This window comes from Glycine soja, chromosome 14, assembly GCF_004193775.1.
Source record: "Glycine soja cultivar W05 chromosome 14, ASM419377v2, whole genome shotgun sequence".
Classification (NCBI taxonomy): domain Eukaryota; kingdom Viridiplantae; phylum Streptophyta; class Magnoliopsida; order Fabales; family Fabaceae; genus Glycine; species Glycine soja.
Window position 1 is genome coordinate 43657298 of NC_041015.1, and position 22472 is coordinate 43679769.

A 22472-nucleotide genomic window follows, 5' to 3' on the forward strand; every position below is an offset into this window, starting at 1 on the left:
ATTTTAATATTTAAATAATTAAAGAAACTGAAAAACTCAATAATCCTCTTATGTTAATTTTGGATTATTATATTCCTACACACATATTCTCTTCCATCTCACTTCATATTTCTATTTATCCCTCCATCCATTTCCGGTCATCATCTTTTTTCTCTATCTCTTTATCTCTTGCATAAACTGAAAATGAGATGTACATTTATTAGTAAATGTTTCGAGTTATATGTACGTTATTATATTATCTTTTTTTACTATTAAATAAGTCATTTGAAGATAAATGTCATCATATTAATTTTCTAAAGATTTCATTTTTAAATTAAGTTTTCAAAGATTTAAATATATGTATAAATTTGTCTTTTCATACTATTTAAGTGGTGACATAACTTTTTTTAAAGAACATTAAAATAAAATTTTGACCTAATATGATGATGTTTTCAATTTTTGAAGAATTTATTTAATGATTGCATTTTTTTAGATAAATGTGTGGTGACCCATATAATTTTAAAAATCCAACTTGATTATTTATTATTAATTTTATTTCAAATAGGTAGAATAGTATAGTTGATGATAATAATAACAATGAAGGTAATGCACTCTTTAAATAATAATCTTATATGTTTGATTTATTAAGACAAATATTCTTCTTCTTAGATTTTTTGTTATTTTATACAATGACTTAGAGCATATCTTTTGCATAAAAGATATCCCTTAGGCCTCAAACAATAGACAAATTAAGATTAATTCATTTTGGGATGTAAAGATCATCAAAGTGAATTGTGTATTTTTTAATAATTTCAATCTCTATTTATATGAATAAGAATCAAATTATTGATAATATGTTTAAGTAACTTAATTATTTACTAACTATACTGGACTTTATTGATTATTTAGTGCATATTTAAATGTAAGTATACAACAACAACAACAACAACAACAACGCCTTATCCCACTAGGTGGGGTCGGCTACATGGATCAACTTTCGCCATAATGTTCTATCAAGTACCATACTTCTATCCAAACCATTAATTTCGAGATCCTTTTTTATAACCTCTCTTATAGTCTTTTTGGGTCTTCCTCTGCCTCGAATTGTTTGTCTTCTCTCCATCTGGTCTACTCTCCTCACTACAGAGTCTACCGGTCTTCTCTCTACATGCCCAAACCACCTAAGTCTATTTTCCACCATCTTCTCTACAATAGGCGCTACTCCAACCCTCTTTCTGATAGCTTCGTTTCTAATTTTATCCTGTCGAGTCTTACCACACATCCACCGCAACATCCTCATCTCCGCTACACCTACTTTATTCTCATGTTGGCTCTTGACCGCCCAACATTCTGTTCCGTACAATGTAAGTATGTAAAAGTAAATTGAATGAGTTTTATTTTCCTAACTGAGTTTACAAAATACTATTTAAGACAAACTTGAGGCAAAATTCAATTTACTATCAGCCTCAACTAAAATTCAAACATTTTATTTTTCAATTTTACTCTGTAAACCTCTCAATTAAAAACCAAGCAAACCCTAGCTAACTTTGCCAAGGATGCCTAGGCTAAAAATATGATAGAAGATTAAAGAGCAAGATAATTGCATGAGCAAGGGCCCTTTGTGTTTGTGGGACTAATTTTGCCTCTGTGCTTGAGAACGCGTGTGAGAGACACCAACAGAAGCAAAAAGGCATGAATTCACTCCATCTTTAGGGCTTAACTAATTTCGGTATCCCTCGTTAACAACAACTTAACAAGTAAATTAACATGTTTTGAATAATTATAGTATATGATAATAAGAAGGACCGAATGATCAGAATCGGATCTGTTTGCCTCAGCTTTCGGTCATTAGGATATAACCAATGAATAAGGATAATTGCATATGCATAGAGTTTGTAAGCCTTTTCTTTTTAATAAACTTATGCTCGTAATTGAAAACACTTTGATTTTACTGTAATTTTTTTTAAATGGTCTGAATGAGTTCGTCTTCAATAGTCATTGAAGAGTTTATGAAAATAGGTGCATGCTATAATGTAATTTTGGATTAAGTATATTTTTTTCGAAGGTGGATTAATAATTTTTATTTCTTTATGCATCATGATTTTTTATCATTTAATTTTTCATATTTTAAAAAGTTATAAGTTAATCCTTGTATATTTTTTTTCTTAATTATATGGGTCCCCATTAGTTTTCTATTTCTTTTGTCCTATAAATGTCTACATGAATTTAGAGAACAAGAGACTAAATGAAAGAAATTGTAATATTTAGAAAAACTAAATGAAAAAAGACAAAACAAATTGAAGATCAACAGAGATATATTTTATGGGAAATATTAAATAAAATTAAAAAAATCGTGATACTTAGAAGAATTAAAAAGAAATTTAATTCTATCAATTTTTTATAACCAGTTAATCCTTCTTCTTTATTCTTGAGATTATCAATGATATCTTTTACTTCAAATTCTTATTACCGAGTACATAGTTCATCTGACAAAATTATTCTAATTTAACTACTGAATTCAAGTCTTAAATACCTATTTGCGTTAATACTTGAAAATAAAAAAAAAAACTTTACTGCTCGGATACCTTTGGTCTATGGAAAAAAAAAGTTCTATACTCACGTTGAAGCTAAAAATCACATCTAAAGTAAAATAAATAAATGCAGAAACTACTATAATTTGCCGTTGTAATTGCGCGACGTGAATTCCCATACCCCTTTGCCGCTAAGTATAAGGGAGTTCCTTTTGAAAACATAGGCCGAAGCCAACTGAACAATAATACAAGCATCCATCTAGATGCTAGATCACTAATGACTAACTTCGTTCCAAACACACAATTAGTGACTTGGAGGTAAAGTACATATTTCAAATATAAGACTTGAATTTAAAAATTCATTATAAAACAACCAAAATCTACAACTGAACCGTAACTAATTGCGTTGTTGGACAAGCAATTAATATAGCATTGATGGTGAGAGGGCATCAAAGAAAGGTTTTTTTTTTTTCTTCTCAACTTCTTTCTTTAGGAGGCTTTTCTCTTTTTGGTTCAACTAGGCAGCAAAATCCTCTCCCACTTCGGGATTCCTTCCCGCTATTGCTACCTTTTCGTCCTTTACTCTCATCCCGAGGGAAGTATATATATATATATATATATATATATATATATATATATATATATATATATATATATAATCAATTTATTCTAAGAATAATTTTTTAGATTTTGAAATTCAATAGTTATAATGAACAATTAATTTTAACTATTAAATTTTAAAGAAATTAATCATCAAAATATAAAATAACTCTTTTAAAGTTATTTATGAAGTAAGTTGATCATTTTATATTTATATATATATATATATATATATATATATATATATATATATATATATATATATATATATACAGATTAGCAACAAAGCTTAAAACCCATGAATAAGCATTTTATGGTAATGCATGTCATGCTAGTGCTCCTAGGCTTTTATAAATGGGGTATCTTAGACTTAGACGGAAGCTTTTTTATGTGAAGAGGGTTCCAACTGCCCCCTTTTCATGATTGTGATTTCGATATGTGAAATTTGCATTCAACTTAAAATAACCCGTAATCATACATGTACAAACTTTTCGCTACACACAAATAACACAACTATTTAAAAACCATTTTTTTAAAATAACTTTTGTTACAATAATAAATATTTAAAGGGTTTATTGATCTCATTAACTATGTGAATTGGTGATGAGATGACGCCACATACCTAGAAAACTAATGGTTGGCATGGCATGGCACGAGTGATGGTGTAGCTATATATATAGTACAAATTAGAGAGGGGTTTGTGTTGCGAAGATGCTGCGGTGCACTTTGCAGTGTAAAACTTTGATAGATGACAGTCCAGCTGATCTTGATAAGGACGGGGCCCAACGACTAATGGACAACCCACCTTTCGTTTATAATATAAGATGTTGCTTTTACATGCGTGAAACACCACCCTTTTTATGGGTTTGGACTACTGGAGTGAAGACAACTGCCACGAGATTATTGTACTTGGATTCTTGATTATGGTGTAAAAATCTTCAAATTTAGCCTTCCTTGTTTCAAAAAAGATAGTTGTTCGAGTGTGTGGATCAATTGCTTCAATTGAACTAGTGATTTCAAATAGGAGGGTGTGAAAAAAATTGAAATAAACCGAACCGAACTGAATTATTTTGAGAAAAACCATGCATGATTGCAAAATGGATAACCAGACTGGCCAGAGGATCGAACAAAAAAACCGAACCAAACTTCGAACTGTTTTTATAAAACAATTCAGTTTGATTTATTTTTTTTTGTAAAACTCATTTTTTAACAACCTTACTATTAAATTCAAGAAGTTTTAAGTATACAATTGGGTTGAATATTAAAAAGTAGAATTTTATTGTCTATTATGTTTTTGTCTAATTCGAGCGTGATTGTCTATCATGGGGATAAGTCTCTAAAAAAAAGATGATTGTTCACTTTTTAAAAAAAAATAAAAAAGAAATTTATTGAAGCCCTTGGACACATCAAAGAGGTTAATCTAACAAGGTGCTTGCTTGAATTTTACATAGAAGTTGAAATGGAGGGGGAGGGGGGGGGGGGGGGGGGTGTGGGGTGTACAGAATAATAGAAAAGTTGGGTAAACACTGCTAGCATCACATAAATAGTGCATGGTGCATGTATCTACCACACATATAAATGCATAGTTCAATTGTTTTAGGGAGGGGATATTAATGGTTTTCACTGGAGGTACACTGGTCCAGTCTCTACTGTGTATTTTCTCAGCCGACATTATTTTTCAGCCGAAATCTGATCCAAAGTGGAGCTAGCCTGCACTTGCATCATTTTCCATATATATATATATATATATATATATATATATATATATATATTTAAAGAAGGTTCTTTTCATTTTCCTTTATGCATATCTTGTGTTGTGCCTCTTTTTCCTAGTTGGGTTAATCTAGAAAATTATTTGATCATAGGAGGTACAACATGCACTACAACTACAATTCTACAAACTTGGTTCATATAAATACTTAATGGGTCTCAAATAAATAGCTGTAGGCTTTTGCACTTTCATCTGCAGACAATTGAACCCAATACGAATTTGGGGTAGGGCATAGGCCCAGGTTATGGGTTTGTTTAAAGTCTTTGGGGCACTCATTTTCAGCACTGTAGGTTGCTTGGCTCCATGACTTTAACTGTAAAAGGTGGCGGCGTGTGTGAGTGATAGTACTAAATAACAATTCACAGGTCATAGCCGCATATGTAGAAACTAGTAGGGAGTTAAAAAAAGAGAAGAACCTGCACCAATTCGAAGGGCTAGGAGATCCATTTGCCATCATGGCTATCTCTTGAAAATGTGTTAGATATCGACAAATCTACATTAAATAGAGAAAAAATGTGAGGAAAAGTGGAAAACCAACAAAGCATTTGAAGTGAAATTTATTTATTTATTTAATCAGCATTCCAATATCTTAATATATTTTTTCCCATCAAGTCAATGTAAATAAACACTTGTATATGTGATATTTGAACAATTATCTGCCGTAGCCTCGAAGTCCCTTAGACTAACGTAAGAACAAATACCCACTTACATGTACTATTGTTGATTTTTTTTTTTTTTTACCGAAGATAAATGACGGCCCTTAATTATCAACTGTGGCAGAGATATATGGCTTTTTTTTTTTTATATTAAAGACCAATTTTCCAATTGGGACATCTTTTAAAATGATATATCCGAAAGGAGCAAGTCATAACAGCATTACAACTTCTAAGTCGTAACAACACTTGTTACTTCAGCTAAAATTTTTTGTACGACTTTAAAGTCACAAATTTTTTTTTCTGGTTGTACGAGTCGTAAAACTTTTTTTAATTTTTTTAAGGTTTACAACTTTGAAGTTGTTCTTTATTTTTTTTTAATTTCTTAAGTTTTTTTTTTAAATTTACAATGTTTTACGCTATTTTTATTTCTTTTTTAATAAATATTTAAATATATAATAAATAATATTAACTTGACTTATTTATTAGTATATTTTTTATGATTTTATTTGATATGTTATTAATTTATTTTAATGTTTTATTATTTTAAATATGTTATATAATTTTAATATTGTTTTATTTAAATATTTTTTATTTAAAGTTTAAATAATCTATTAATAAAAATACATATAAAAAAGTAAAAAGAGATATTAAAAATTTGAAAGACTTTAATTTAAAATTTGATTATATTTAAATAAAAATTACATATATGTTAATTTGAACCACAGTATTATCTTGATGATCACTAACATAATCAATTTTTATTTAATAAATATGTAATTTATGTTTAAATATAATCAGTTTTTAAATTAAAGACTTTCAAATTTTTAATATCATCTTTTAATTTTTTTATGTATTTTAATTAATAGATTATCTAAACTTTAAATAAAAAATATTTAAATGAAATAATATTAAAAATATATAACATGTTTTAAATAATAAAACATTAAAATAAATAACAACATATCAAATAAAATCATAAAAAATATACTAATAAATAAGTCAAGTTAATATTATTTATTATAAATTTAAATAATATTTTAATTATTTTTTAAAAAAAATAAAAAAGTGTATAAAAATTGTAAATTTAAAAAAAACTTAAAAATTAAAAAAATACCACTTCAAAGTTATAAACCTTACAAAAAATAAAAAAAGATTTTACTTTAAAGTCGTAAAACCAAAAAAAAAAAAATTCTTTATGATTTTAAAGTCATAAAAAAAGTTTTAATTAAAGTCATAAATAATTTTATGACTTCAGTTAAAAAAAAATAAAAAATCGTAACAAATGTTATGAATTCTAACTTAAAAGTCCTAACACCGGTTAGAATTTATTCTTTTTTGAATAATTTTTTAAAAGATTCTTCCATTAAAAATTAGGTAAAATTTTATTCCTTTTGTAAAACAGCCGAGATATATAGAAAGGAAACTAACTTGTTTCGAGATTTATATTATATATAAAGGTTTAGAAATAAAAATGTAAACAAGCGGATCCGTGGCGCAATGGTAGCGCGTCTGACTCCAGATCAGAAGGTTGCGTGTTCGATTCACGTCGGGTTCAATCCCCCTATCCGTCTGCTTTTTGGTTTCCGAATTTTCTATGATGGGCCTTTGCCTTTTTCGGATAAAAGTTTCAGTGTTGCACTACATTTTTGGTTTTTGGAATAGCATTAAGCTAAGGACTTTTTTGTGGGGATTGACCAAAAACTCAAAAGGACACTTTTGTGGGTCAATTGGGTTCAGTCCTTGGCCATTGTTAAATGAGAAATATACCCCCTTAATTAATTAAATGTATCTCCTTTTTTATATTATTTTTACTTAAACAACTTCATTCCTTACCTCCCTCTCATCCAAATATTAGAACAGTTCCTTCCCATTTTTTCCTCTTACACTTCTCTCACAAAAAATTATATTAATCCTCTTCACAAGAGAACAAGAACACAGAATTCAGCATACTTCACAAGAGATGCATCCGTTCCAATCTCCTCCAATATTTTCTCAATTCAAGACAAGAAAGAGTACAAACTGTTTTTTACAAGCCTACAAGAAAGAGATTATTCCTACCCTTACTTGACAAAGAAATAACACCCTACGCCGATATAATTGCAGCTCCTAAAAGAGGACTACCCAAATTGGCCTGACAGATAAAAACTGTCCATTAGCGGTCCAACCAGTACAAGTTAGTGCCATGCTTTGAGATTGCCACAGTAAATTATTCCCATGTCAGTGTGATGTAAATAAAATACCAGCCAGCGTAACACATCCCCTACCAAAATGGGTTAAATAAGCTCCCGCTTACTTAGGCTTCATAATGCCAATGTGTCACATTTTCTTGCAATTCAATTACCAACCAATTGGATGAGACATCCATCATCTTCAAATGAGGCAACGTGTGAACCAGAAACAAACTACAATGAAAATCTTTCTTTTCTTTTATTATCAATGACATTTTTGTTTTCTTAAGAGGAGGAACAATGGAATTTTCGGAGTATGATTGCGAGAGACCTGAGGAAAAAAAAAACCTTGAAGGAATTGTTTCTAACATTTAGATGAGAGGGATCGAGGATACCTTTGTTGGCCTTCTCGCTAAGATCAATATCAGAGAGATTTTTGGGATAAATATGTATGCCTACGATCTAATTTATCGTGTTATTAGTTTTAGTAAAGAATTATTCTTTATTTTATTATCATATTTATTATTTTATTAAATTGTTAATTTGATAAGTCCTTGATTAAAATGAGAAATTTGTTTGCTTGAATTTTGTATTCCAATAATTAATGTGAACTAATATTATAAGACAATTATATTGATTATTCTTTATTATTATTAGTGAGTTTTATTCTATGTGATCAAATTAAGTGAGTCCATTAGATAACTAAATCAAATGATATAGACTTAAATGAGCAGATGTCAGTGCATTAGGGGATGAGGAGAACCTTGTTAAGTTAACACGCTATAAAAACGATATGGTCTCCACTATATCGAGTCGTCACATATAGTTTCTTTTCTTCCCATGTGAAGAGAGTTAACAAGGTCCTATTGAGAAATAAAGAGATTCTGATTGAGAAAGAATCATGAAATCACCGGCTATATTGTTAGCCGATTATCCGTTGTCTCTACAACACTCCATAACTGACCCAAAGGAAGAGTGCATAAATCAGAAATTACCTACGGATTCAGGTTTTGGATGCGTTTGTTTCATCAATCATTATGGATCCAAATATTCTCTTAAAAATCTTCTTGATAATTTAACGTGTAATGTATTCTTGGTGGTTATATTGATATTTTATAAGGATCCTTTAAAATCCCAACAAGTGGTATCAGAGTCACCATTATTATTAGATTATTGAGATTTAAAGTTATTTGATTCTTATTATATATACCTTAATTGCTTTGTTTATATGAATCCTATTTTTTTTTTTTGGAACAACACATATTAATCGTTAGTAAATTCAAATATTGTCATATTGGATATTTGGTTTGAATTTGAGTGTTTTTTTGGCATCATGTTGGGGTTTATACACTGCTTCTGTTTATGTTAAATGTGATTATATATTGCTATATATTGGAGAAAGTAGTTTTTTATTCAAGATTTTCGAAAGAAAACTCATTACTGTGGATAAACACAATTGTACCTTTACACTTTTATGGGAACTACTGTAACAAGAAAATATTCATAAAGATGCCGTAAACTTCTTTAGTTATGGATTATTGCATTGGATTTTCAAATTTTTTTTTGGCATTATTGGTTAATTGATATACATGATTAGTGATGCTAAAATAAATTTGTGATAGTGTTGGCATTATTGGTTAATTGATATACATGATTAGTGATGCGCGCTACAATAAATTTGTGATAGTATTTTTATGGATGTGATATTTACTTGTTGTATTTTAAGTATAAATCAATGATAGTGTTAAATATAATTTAAGAATATAATATTTACTTGTTGTAATTAATGTTCTTCATCATGATAGAGATTATGATAATGAAAAACAACTTCTTTATAATTTTAATCTAAATTGTTCTTTATCATAAGATTATTGTAAATAGGACATCAACAATCCGGATAGATTAATATATATGTGATAGTATTTATTGGATAAATATTAATAGATCTCATTTATTAATTTACATATATAGATGAGTCACATGTAAATCTTGATCATTAAAATGACTCGATTGAAACTTTTTGATGGTTAAATTTACCATAAACTGTCAATAGAAAATTCTCAAAAAGAGGTTTAATAGTTTTTTTGACCTGAGATTGTCATAGTAATTAACAGGTTATTTGTTATGTTTTAATTTCGAACACCTAATGCTTTAGAGCACTTGTTGAATGAATATTGGATATGATTAAATACCTGTAAAATTAATGATTAATCAAGAAGGAATCCATCAACTCTTGGTAATGAGTTTGAGCTCTATGAATAAAATTATATCATGGCCAGGAAAATAGAAATGAGTTTCTTAAGTCATTATAAGTTAAGTAGAGAGAGTTTGACATTAATGTCATACTCTATGAAAGTAAAACGTTACTTCATGTTATCCGGACGTTAAGGAGTGTTTTTAAATACCTATCTTGATTAATATATTAATTTGATTAATATATTATTGACTTAGTATTGAACCTACGAGGTCACACACAAATGAGTGTTCTAATCTTTGTTAAGGAAATTATTTTAATATTTGATGATCAATTAAATTAGAAAATTTAATGTGATCAAATGAAGAAACAATATTTTAAAATGGCTTAAAAGATAAGATAGTTGTTTCGATTTTATCACAAATTTGTTATCTTTGGTGTGCTATAAATACAGCCCTATGTTGCACGTTGAACATACCAGTGATAACTTCTCTTTTCATTCAAAATTGTTGTTGGTGAATAGAGATTAGTCTCAATAGAAAATTTTATATGGTTCAAGAGCTCATTAACAGGTACACATTTAATATGTCGTCCATTTAAATATAATTTTAGATGCAAAATAGGTCCCTTTTATTCCGCTGTGTTTTGAACACCTTTTTCCCCTCAAGAGACTGAGGGAGGTAAGTGTTGGAAGCGCACGTTCACTTCCACGTTCTTTTAATTAATTAATTTTATTATTTTTGAAAAAATTAGTTATTTTGAATCTGGTCCATTTTTCATCTACATTCAACCCATATCTTTGCAATATATTTGCAACCACCTTCAGTAACAAATCACGTACCCATCATTTATCTCACGTACTGATAACTTCTTATCTCACGTCTGATAACTTTCTATCTCACGTTCTGATAACAAGTTGAGAGCTCTGTGATGGACAGACTCTATAAATAGGATAGGGTGCTCTCAGTTTTGTATCACCAAACTCACTTCTCTATTCAGAAAAATACACCATCTATTCAGAGTGAGTAAGGGTCTGGAAGAACAAAATTGTCTTTCAGGTTCGTGTGTGCGCCGCTTCCCGTTCAATTTGCAATGACTGGAGGTATGCTCGTAATTCTTTTTAATTTTCGCTGTTTGATCTAAATATGCTATTTAAATTTATTTGCATGTTTAGATCAGTATATGTATATATTTTACAGTAAGGGGTAGAGTTATTTAAGTAAATTTAATAACAAAAAAAATAAAAAAAAGGATGTACATTTTAATTAAGGGAGTTATGTTTAACAATTGTCTCATCATTTCGTCATGTTAGGATTATGATAACATATGGGATAACACCTTTGGATCATGCGGTGAGCATGACCCAATCCATCCCACCAACCCAACCTAGCCTGATGTTGCTTTAGACAAGTTTGGGTTTTAAAATTAGATCCGATGTATTTTGAGGACAGATTCAGATTATGCTTAGGGTTGTTCCAACTTGATTTTGTGTGCTATATTGTTTCAAAATATATAAGTTTTTGGCTTAAATATATTTTTGGTCTATGTAAGTTAGCACTTTCTTTTATTTTAGGTCCCTATAAGTTCATTTATTTTTAATTTTAGTCTCGTAAGTTTGCGATTTTTCAATTTTGGTTGTTGTAAGTTCATTTTTCTAATTTTAGTCTCTATAAGTTTATGATTTTACAATTGTAATCCCTATAAGATATTTTGCTCATTTCTAGTCCTGTAAATTTGCATCCCAATTTTGGTTCCTATAAGTGCAAACTTTTGAATATTATAAATTAAAAAATTAGACTCTTAAAGAGACTAAAATTAAAAAAAAAACTTACAAGGACTAAAATGAATAAAAATTTACTAGGACCAAAATTGAAAAAACATCAACTTACATGACTAATATTAGAAAAATAAACTTTCAGGAACAAAAATAAAAAAAATTTAATTTACCATAATCAAAAACATATTTAAGTCTAAGTTTTCTTAAACAATTATAAATTAATAATAATGCATTTTGATAGTAGATACTATTTTGAATAACATGATGTTAAATTTATAATTATATTAACTATTTTAAAAAATATTATAAAATATATCTTGATTTTAGTTTTATACTTCTTGTATTTTATGATTTAAATATATGATATTAAAATTGATAATATTATGTAAGAAAGATGAGTCGATCCGATTTTGTTCCAAATATTTCAGATCTTGATCATTTCGACTTTGGATTTAGATAAATGATCCGGTCTAAATTTGGATTTAGATAAGAATAAAGATAAACTCGTCTCTATTGATCTCTTGCTCTCCCCGATCTGGATCATACTTTTGGTCCTCATGGATTTGATGGATTTAAGTCTAGCTAATATCACTGTTTGTTTTTTCCACAAAAATTAAATAAATAAAAATAAAAATACTAATATGATTCATTAAAGGGGATATGTATGGTGAAATGTTAAACCAAGGAATATAGGTGAACTTCCAGCAGTAAAAAAAAAAAAAAGTGAACTTCCAAAGAAGCATCAACGAGGAATCTCTACATATTGCTTGAAATGTATGAGTTGGATATTTTATTTTCTAAAATTTTAAAATACCTCTATTAATCTTCAATTTTGAAAATAAATCATTCATTTTAGTTACTTTTTATTTTATCGTCTTATTTTTGTTCATCTAATTTAAAAATACTTCACTGTAGTCCTTAAAGTATATTTTGGGGAGGTTTATAATTTCCATCAAATATTAATGGTAACCAAAGTGAAGTATTTCTAAATTAGAGGAAGACAACAAAAATTGGAAGGCTAAACCAAATTTGGAAAATTTTGAAGAGATCAAAAACATTTTTTTTGCAAGTATATGCAGAGAAATTTATCTAAGGTCGGCCTAAATCCTTTTTCATGATTCCATGTGGAAGATGATACAATATTTATGTACAGAGTGGTTCATTTGTTCTCTAGATCAACAAATCATATAAACTTTGCTTCAGCCTTCATGGTACTAACTAGGCACAATTAATTACTAGCATATACATTAACATATTAAACAAAACAGAGATCTCTGTAGATTTGAGCACCTGTTGTGCAAACCACATTACAGTTGAGGTTTAAAGAAATAGATCTCAGTTTGAGAGTTGAGTCGGAAAGGAAGGATCACATGAACGAGCAGTCCATAAAGAACTAAGAGTGCGAAGACGATGAAAGTATTCTCCCATAGCCAGCAAGCCTTTAGCAGCTTGCCCAGTCGTCAGGATCCGAGACATGTGAATCAGAGTTTGTTGCCTAAGGTGATCTGCCTGTGAAGAACAAAATAAATTCAAGTTATGTAATTTTGGTCTATCCATTAACTTTAACATTTAATATTTATAAAAGGTAATGAGAAATGCTAACCAATATCTTTAGAATATTGGTTAAGAAACTAAGGATATTTTTTCTTATTAGAATTTGCAAAATCACGTAATCATACTTTTTTTATGTTTTCTATCATTTTCATAATAAATAGATTCTCCTTTTAGTTCTTTAACCAACGCTTTAAGAATATTGGTTTGCAAGATCTTTTATAAAAATATTAACCTGACACTCTATTTTGCACATTCATGTTAGCACATTCACATCAACATTTTTGTGAGCATTTCCATTAAGTATTGGATGGTCAAGTTAATAGATAAATCAAAAGTTTAAATATATCTTTAGTTTATGTAAGTTAATATTTTTTATTTTTGGTCCTTATAAGTTTTTTTTTTTTTTAATTTTAGTTCTTATAAGTTGGAGCTTTTTCAATTTTGGTCCTTATAAATTTTTTTGTTTTTTTTAGTCCTTGTAAGTTTGTGTTTTTTTTAATTTTAGTTTCTTTAAAATTCTAATTTTTTCTTTCATAGTCCCACAAATTTGTATTTATAAGGACTAAAATTAACAGGATTAAAAATGAGCAAATATCATTCAGGGATTAAAATTAAAAAAGTGTAAATTTACATGAACTATATTTAAAAAAAATGAACTTAAAAGGACTAAAAAAAAAAACGCTAACATGAACTAAAAATATATTTAAATCTAAACCAAAATCACACAATTAAAATAGTGAAAAAAAAATGAAGGAACCAAATTCGATAAATGACAAAAATAAGAATATCAAAAGTGTAACTAAGCCTAATAGATTTCCACTATCCGATTCTCATGCAATCAAGATTTTAAATTGCAGTCACATTTTCATCGCAATTCTTGACATTGACAAAATTGCTGATAAATGTGGCAAATGTGACTACAATTGCGGTTGAGATTAGTCAAAAACTTTGAGGCAACGACCAAAATCGTGGTTGCGGACTGTTTTTTAAAACCATACTTGCAATTTTCAAAAGGCAATGGACAGTAGACTACATAGAATGTCCCAACTTTCCCATAATATGACCGAGTAACAACAAACTCCAAAGTCCAAACAGGTCCAAAATTTGATCTTATATTACCTGGTTTACAAAACCTTCTAGTGCTTCACCTTTGTCCATGGCAGCAGCCATCTCAAACCCGTAGTGTCCTACAACCAATGGATCTGATGGTATGTTGTGGACCAGACTCTGCTGGAGTTTGCCCAATCCTAGTGAAAGTGCATCTTCAGCTTGCTGAGATGAAAGCCGGAGGTTGCTAATGCTCACAATTTGTTGATCAGTCAAAGGCTCAAGTTGTGGTGCAATGATCTGAAAGAAAAGGTCAAGTAATTTTTACACGGTTGTTGAGGTTCACATACGGGATACGGCTTTTGTTTTTATCATTTTGAGGTTTGTACAATATTTTGTAACAAGAAACATGAATGTATTATGAAAATTCAGAAATAGTAACATATCCAGCAGAAAAGATGTTTATTTATAGTCCAGAACATAAGATAGAAAAGATATTTTCGCAAAAGCAACTAGATGCATCATATCAAAAGTATCCAATAACTTTAGTTATGCATAGAATCTGATATTCTTTTTTGGCTTCCTAAGCACTCTAATATGACTGAAATCTTCAAAAGTTCAAACTGAGACTTCAATTCAATCCTCACACTTCCACTTGGTAGATATACCACTCAATTATGAGTAGATACTTATTTTTCTATTATTTCTAAATCTTCAGGAATACTAAAGGGTAATCAAGAATTTAACAAACAATTGTTTTTCTTCAATATAATTGGTTTTGCAACATGAGAAAATAAGAAATATAATATGGAGCTCCCATTTTACACAATCAATGAACAGAAAAAAAATTGTTAGAATCAAATAGTAGTATGTGGATGTACATTTAGAAGCTGAGATGGACGGGATCCTCCAATCCAAAGAAAAAGGCGTTCCACTGATGCTTTCCATGCACCAGAGATTAAATAGAAGACATCAGCCTTTGCAGCTTCTGCTTTCATCCTGAAAAGATTTGAGTAGTGACTCAAGCAACTCTCAACAAGTAGATGAAGCTGCATTTCAGATGCTTGAGTTTGCAATGCATTTCTCAGTTCTTGATTCAGTCTATCTTGCTCTTCAATCCATTGTCCATATTCAAGTTCAAACAGAGTTATCCTTGCTTCACAAAGATGGACCATATTAAATAATGCCACATGCTATAAGCTTAATGCTTCATACACTGACAAAACTAATAGTTCTGTAATCACAAAATAAATGACATTTGATAATTCTATTAAAAGAGGTCTGTTAAGTGTTAACATTAGAATATTCATATCATGGAAGCAACTTGCAGCTCCACATGAAATGCTTGATTTTCTCATACTTGGATCACTTAGAAGAAATGTTGATAGAAACAGAATATTAATTGCAATATGCTAATTTCGGATACTAGAAGTGTCTACTAAGCAGTTTAAGAAATGAAGCTGCTAACAATCTGTTACATGGACACCAAATCAAGGAATACATCCTAAGGGCGATATATTCATACTTTAGCTTTAGCTTTGTGCACATGCCACCAATTTGACTTCTGAAAAAAGGATATTGAGAACTTATTTGGAAAAGAAAATGTGAAATTCAAGACTAAGAATAATCCCATAAGAGGGAAGGGCCATAATTGAGGCAATGGATGAGGCATACACAAACATGGGGCAAGATCAGCTCACACCCTTCTACCAAAATCTTTAGAGATCTTCCCTCAACATGTGGTTCAGAAAAAAAAAAAAAGTTATAGCTGTAAACTTCTTCCACCAGTGGTTGAAAACTTTACTCAAGTAATCTTAACTTGAATTAAAATAGACAAAAATGTTCATTGACTGCCGGATGTTGTTCTGTGTCATGGTAAAAATTGCATTGACTTGAAGCAAATCTGTATTTGATGCAGAGGCATACTAAGAATAATCGCATAAATACCTGATAAAAGTATCATTACATGATACAATGGAGGTATAAATTTGAGTCTAATACAGTAGCTTAAACATGAACATAAATATAAAACAAACTGCAACTGCATCTAAAAACACAAGAAAAAAGTAGTACACAAATAACTAGGAAAAGAAGAACATTTTGAGGAAGCTTAAAACTGAAATTATGAATTACAAACCTGGGTTAACTGTTGCGGATGATCCCATATAACTGACATCTAGTGCACGGCGTATGTACATACCCTGCAAGTAGACATTTTAGTATGTGCTTAAACACAATACACTAAAATAAAAGGCATAAATAAGGATGATGATTTTCAGTTAGGATCACCTGCTTTCTTGCTTTCTCAATCTCCAACTCCAATTGCATGAGCTTCACACGGCTTGTTTCTAATTGTTGAACATAAGCCTATGAATTACATAAGTAAGAATCAGATTATAAACACCGGCCACCTTCCTATAAATTCAGTTTTTACAACCTTCTTCCGCAGCCGACATTTCCGAGCAGCCTCACGATTTTGAGCTTGACGTCTTAGTGCCTACAAACAAATATTCATTAACTACAACGTTAGAGACTCAAATAAAAAGCATTAATGTTTGATATCAGATCTCCAAAGCATTAATTTCAATTTCTTATTAAGGTATAAAATATAAATATGTGAAGGAAATCAACATGTTCCCTTCCAAGTTATTTACAATGATTAAAATGAAGCATGGGAAAGATGATCAGGAAATACTTAAAAGAAATATATAGTGATGAAATTTCATCACCTTAGTATCAGCTTTGTCGTTAATCTCTTGATCATCTCCAGAAGGTTCCCTTGATTCGTGAGGAGTACATTCAGACTGGACAAATAAAATTCAAAAGACTGTTATTAACAAGTTTTCCCATAAAACAATGCCAACTCACTAACAAAAGGGAAATTCCTACATTCTTACCTTGTTCCGCATGCTAGGCTTAATCATCAACATTTGGGGAGCAATTGAGTTCAAGCTTCCATCAATTTTAAAGCTGTCCCCCCACATGTTCACTTGATGGAATGGATCATATATACCCATCCTTTTCGTGAGGACTAGTTGAGTTGATGAAGAGTTCATATACTATAAATCATGCAAAAAGGAAATTCATATCTCAAATTGGAGATTCAATGCAATGTAGGCAAGGTAAAATGGGAAATTTTAGACTTGGTCTCGTTTAATATAACTGGCAATTGATTGGAAAACTGTAATCTGGGTTTGCTGGAAATTGAATGAAACCTCAACCTCAGAAACAGCAAGATTGAGAAGTTTTCACATGGTTTATGTTCTGTTATTTCAAGGATTGTCCAAAGGATATAACTATTTAAATACTAATGAAAATAAACCATGTTTGATGCATGCTACTTATAAGAAAAATTTAACATGATAAACGAACTTCAATCAAAAGGAAGGAGCTGATTTAGTATCACTCCATTAACTCAGAAGCTTGATTACTCCTCACGCAACCCTATCCGAAAAATCAATTGCAAAAACGAAAAGAGAGGACTTATTGAATAATTGTATCAGTAGTTCTATCCTATAATTGTAACACAGAATCCAATATAAACGACAACTTTCAAGTTAGGTAAGTTGAAATGGGAACTGAACCTGGCCAATACATACACAGCTAATATTACTATTAGTCCAAGACAGACCCAAATGAAATGAATCCCCCAGAAATTTTATATATACACACTACCATTGTTTTCCTGTATGCCAACAAACTATGAAAAGCAAAGCACTAACTGAAGAAAACATATGAAAATTTAATTCTAAAATAAACGAAGTATTATTTTCTGAGTATAATAACACAATTGTATTTTCTCTACAGGGTTTAAGAAACTTTACTTTGATGTGTCAACTTATTAATGTAAAGTTGTTATGTTTCCACTCTGAGAGAAACACTAGGGTCTAGGAAAACTCAGCGGTGCATTAAAAATCCAAAGGGAAAAAACAGAGAGGAAGCTACCAAGTTCACAGCTTTTCTTATTCAGTTGATAGTGATCCTTGACACTTTGACTAACATGAGTTGTGAAGATATTACTTCTACTTTCAAGCTTTTTGTACTATAAATAATTGATTTTCTGAAGCATACAGCATTAAGGTCCTACTCAGAATCAAATTAAATTAATAGTATATTAGGATGAGAAGAAAAAAAAAAGAAAAAAAAAATACAGATAACAAAATATTATTATTTTTTATTTCATTGAAGAGAAAATGAAAAGAAAAATAGCTTTTAGAATCTTTTTCTTTTATTTTTTTGTCCATTCAATTTTTAAAATTTTATCTTCCTCAATTTTTTTTTTCTCTATACCAATCAGAGGTAAAGTATCTCACTTCATAAAATTAACTCATTTTAATTCAAGGACGAATCTGTCCTTGCATTATATCTTACTATATAGGACTCAAACTCATAAACTTAACTTATGTAGTTGGATCTCTTCTCTCATTTAATATTATAATTTATTTAAAAATAATAATTACTAAATTGGATAAATATATTAAAAATAAAAAAATATAAAAAGTTAAAAGTTAGAAGTTACTGTTTTATAAAGCATTAAAAATTATTAAAAAAAATTATTTACTAAACAATCAAACAAACTTTTTAGTTAATAAAAAACTTAAAAGTTAATTAAAATATCTTGTTGAATAGAGTCATATTATAATTTGACACACTTTATTTTTAATATTAAAAAAATAATTATAAATTACCATTTATATAAACATTAATTTATTGAGAATATACCATTTATAATTAATAAATAGTAATTAAATTGAATCCGCCACCACTAAGAATGGTACTCACTAGGAAGTAAATCACCAAAAATAGAAATTGAATCGTTCTTCTTACATATACAAGTATAGAGAATCCAAACAATGAATCATATATATATATATATATATATATATATGATGAAATATTATTGAGGACCTTATCATGTTAGGTTATGAAAGTAGCTAATTAATTTGTTTAACTAAAGTGATACCAATGCACCTTACACCTCAACTTTGATAATAAAATCAAAGTAGAATTAATTGTCTTGTTGATCATACCCATTCCAAAATAATATAATCAACCCGTAGATTCGCCCCAAGTTGTCCCTTTCCACCTCACATGGAAAAGGTATATATTGTGCTTCACAAACGACATCCGAAAATGCTTTTTGTAAAGAAGATAAGAGATTTACTTAAAGTAAACAGGTTGCTCCTTTATTTCATTCTTTTTCTACCTCTTTTTTCATCACAAAAAGGCGTTACAGTGAACTCAACTTAACCAATAATTTCCCTTAGCCTTCAATCGTGACATCAAGCTAGCTCGTATCTCATCTGCATTTCATGTGAATTTAAATATCTGTACCAGACAATCCTTTAATCCGCTGCCACCAAGTCCTGCATAGGCAATCGAAGCAAAGAACCAAAGTTTTGAAGGTTGTGATCCTGAATCTTAATCGTAGCTATCAATCAATGTAGTCCTTATTTTATTTTTCCACCTAGCTACAAATAAAGTCGTTTCTGTATAGTAAAATGATATTATATTCTATAGGAATATGATACTCAGAAATGATATTTTTGAAAATCCATGTTTGATTTATCGTATCATGTAAAAACTTATTTCCAATATTGTGAGATTATAAAACAAGGATAGTCCCAGAAAAAAATATTATTTTTTCTTTCACTAATGTTTTTAATTAACCACTCACTACCCAATCTTATTCAATCATTCTCATGGGAATAAATTATATATCATTCTTGCTTAATGAGAATGAATTATTGAGGATCATGCTCTAAACATGTACCCGAAAACAATTTTTACATGGAAATTGTTTTACAAAACTTGAAACAAGCATAAAAATGTTATATACTCATCTCATTTTTGACATGTAAATCTAAATTTTAAAACAACATTTGATAAATAAGTTTTTAAAATAGTTTATAGTGTTTTTTTGAAACTGAAGTAACATTTTTTAAAATGTTAAGTTATAGCTTCTAGTTTTTAAATAGTTTTTTTTAAAAAGACTAAAAATTAACTGAAATTATTTATCAAACATAACTAAAATGTATCATTGAAGTCAAGAATTAAATTCATGTGAATCTAGTCATTTACTAACTATGCAAAATCTTATTGTTATAAAACCTTATTTGTAATATACTCTTATTTTACAAAAATGTAAAAATATTTGATCATATATTAATAACCTTTCATCCACTCTCATAAATTTTAATTCTTACCCTCACCCATACACTTGGAAATATTAATTAAAACATTTTTTTAGGTAACCACTACTCTTAATATATAAATTATCCTCCATGCTTCCAACGATGCAATTAGATTTAAATTTTTACTAGGAGTATATTATAACATTTTTGTTCCAAATAAACCTTTTATAAATGATGTTCCAGTCGGCCAGTCCTCCACCTTACGTTTCTTATATATTTTAAACCATAGACATACCTTATCTTATTAAACAAGTTTTCCTTGAAATTTTGTAGGGAAAAAAAGTTGGTACGTAATTGATTCATATATCTTAAGGTGTCCATATTTGATCAAGCTAGTCTTGTTTCTGTAAACTTCCAAGGCAAACCCTAAATGGTACTTATAATTAATATTTTATTATATGAACCAGCTAGGACATGGAAGGTCGGATTACGTCAAATTTGCTTTAAAGATAAAAAAAGAAAAAGTTAAAAGTAAATTAAGACATAACTACTTTGCCTAGTGGTGCCGCATGATACCCGGTCATTTGCTAATTAATGCTATTGCTAAGCTTTTTTTTGCATACCCCACCTACAAGAATTTCTCCACTATAAGAAGGTGATCTGGCTTCTTATTTGTGGCATGTGGATTACAGTAACTTTGTTACTACTAAATAATTCTTTGGGTTGGGGATAAAACAAGATTTATATTATTCATACATTTTTAAGTTTTTTTTTATAATTTACGTTTTCTCTCTCTCTCTCTCTCTCTCTCTCTATTTTCATTATTTATCTCATTTTATATACTTTTATTTCTTCCATTTTTATATTTTATATGGTAAAAAAGTCTGTTTAAATTTAAAATATAGTTTATACTTTATTTATTTACAGCACAAATTTAAATGCTCTGTTTGGATTAGAAATAAAATTAAAAATTAAAAACAAAAAGAATAGAAATAAAAAATAAAAATAAAAAGTCAAAAAAGTGTTATTTAAATATAAAAAATAAGAAGGAAAGAAGTGAAAATATTATCTTAATTTTTTTCGAATAAATAAATAAATAATTATATAAAATATTTTTTATTGATTAAAAAGTTAAAATTAACTGAAATAAATTTAAGCCTATTACTATATTATTTTATTAGCATATTTTTTTAATAAAGTAGAACAATAAAAAAACAAATTTACATTTTTTCCCTCCTAATTTGATTCCTCCTTATGAAGGAGATAATAACATACGTTAGATCTACAACATCTTTTTTTTAGAATTACCAAATCATTTGCTTTACTTCCTAATATTCCTTTAAAACATACAGTAAACATTCAGTATCCTTATCTTAGATATCTGTTTTCCATTTTCTTTTCTCCTATTTGTTAGTGTTAGTTTTTAATTTTTTTATTAACTTAAAATTAAACTTGTTTGATAAAGATTTTTTTAGTAGTTTATGACATTTTTTAATACGTTAGATTTTAAATTTTAATTTTTTATATTTATTCATTTTTTTATCTTTGAACATTTATTAGATTTTATTTTTAATTTTTTTAATTTAAGATAAAATTTTATTATTTTATCCCTTTTTATTCATTTAATAACGTATTTTTATTTCTTCTCTTTTTATATGTCTCTACTGTATATTATAAGAAGAGGTATATAAATTTAAAATGCAAATAATTTCTCAAAGCAAAATGACTAACTCCTGTGTGTACGTACGTATATGACAAAGTTTGTTGTACTTCTTTTTTTATTAAAAATATTCATCATAGTTATATTTTAGAACTTGTAACAAATAATGACTATAGAATCCTTAATCTATTATTTTAACTACATAAGTACATATGAATTTAGAATACAAAAAGGTGTTTTGTATATATTCATGATAGATAATGTTTGTCCCTTAGAATGCTAAAACAAATAGCGTTTGTCTATACATAATAAACTTAATTTTGCTAACAACCTTTATTATAGAAAATTGATAATCTTCAAAAATCAGTTTGTTCATAGACAACCAAATGCAGTAGGCTGTA

At 28.7% G+C, this 22472-nt stretch overlaps 1 protein-coding gene and 1 non-coding gene across 5 annotated transcripts; one reads left to right on the plus strand and one right to left on the minus strand.

The window, feature by feature from the left end:
* Nucleotides 1–7020: 7020 nt before the first annotated feature.
* On the plus strand, nt 7021–7092 carry TRNAW-CCA. Its single transcript has one exon. It is a non-coding gene; the product is annotated as a tRNA-Trp (tRNA).
* A 5670-nt stretch (nt 7093–12762) lies between these two features.
* LOC114383265 (transcription factor TGA7-like) lies at nt 12763–18311 on the minus strand. 4 transcript variants are annotated; one of them, XM_028342896.1, is made up of 9 exons: nt 18223–18311; nt 17175–17336; nt 17007–17081; nt 16715–16774; nt 16567–16644; nt 16415–16478; nt 15159–15433; nt 14350–14577; nt 12763–13185 (listed from the first exon to the last, which is right to left on the minus strand). In XM_028342896.1, the coding sequence occupies exons 2-9, from the start codon at nt 17331–17333 to the stop codon at nt 13012–13014; spliced, it is 1113 nt and encodes a 370-aa protein (XP_028198697.1). In that variant the 5' UTR covers nt 17334–17336; nt 18223–18311; the 3' UTR covers nt 12763–13011. The 4 variants fall into 4 exon arrangements, with proteins under 4 accessions (XP_028198697.1, XP_028198695.1, XP_028198694.1 ...); XM_028342894.1 differs by having other exon boundaries at nt 18102–18229; XM_028342893.1 differs by lacking the exon at nt 18223–18311 and adding an exon at nt 17953–17970.
* Nucleotides 18312–22472: the final 4161 nt, after the last annotated feature.

Bases quoted from the DNA above. Each gene is read 5' to 3' on its own strand.
- LOC114383265 (XM_028342893.1), bottom strand. The intron at 16,775-17,006 runs GTGATGAAATTT...ATTTGTTTGTAG, and splicing joins ACGACAAAGCTGATACTAAG to GCACTAAGACGTCAAGCTCA. The intron at 16,645-16,714 runs GTTGTAAAAACT...TGTAATTCATAG, and splicing joins AATGTCGGCTGCGGAAGAAG to GCTTATGTTCAACAATTAGA.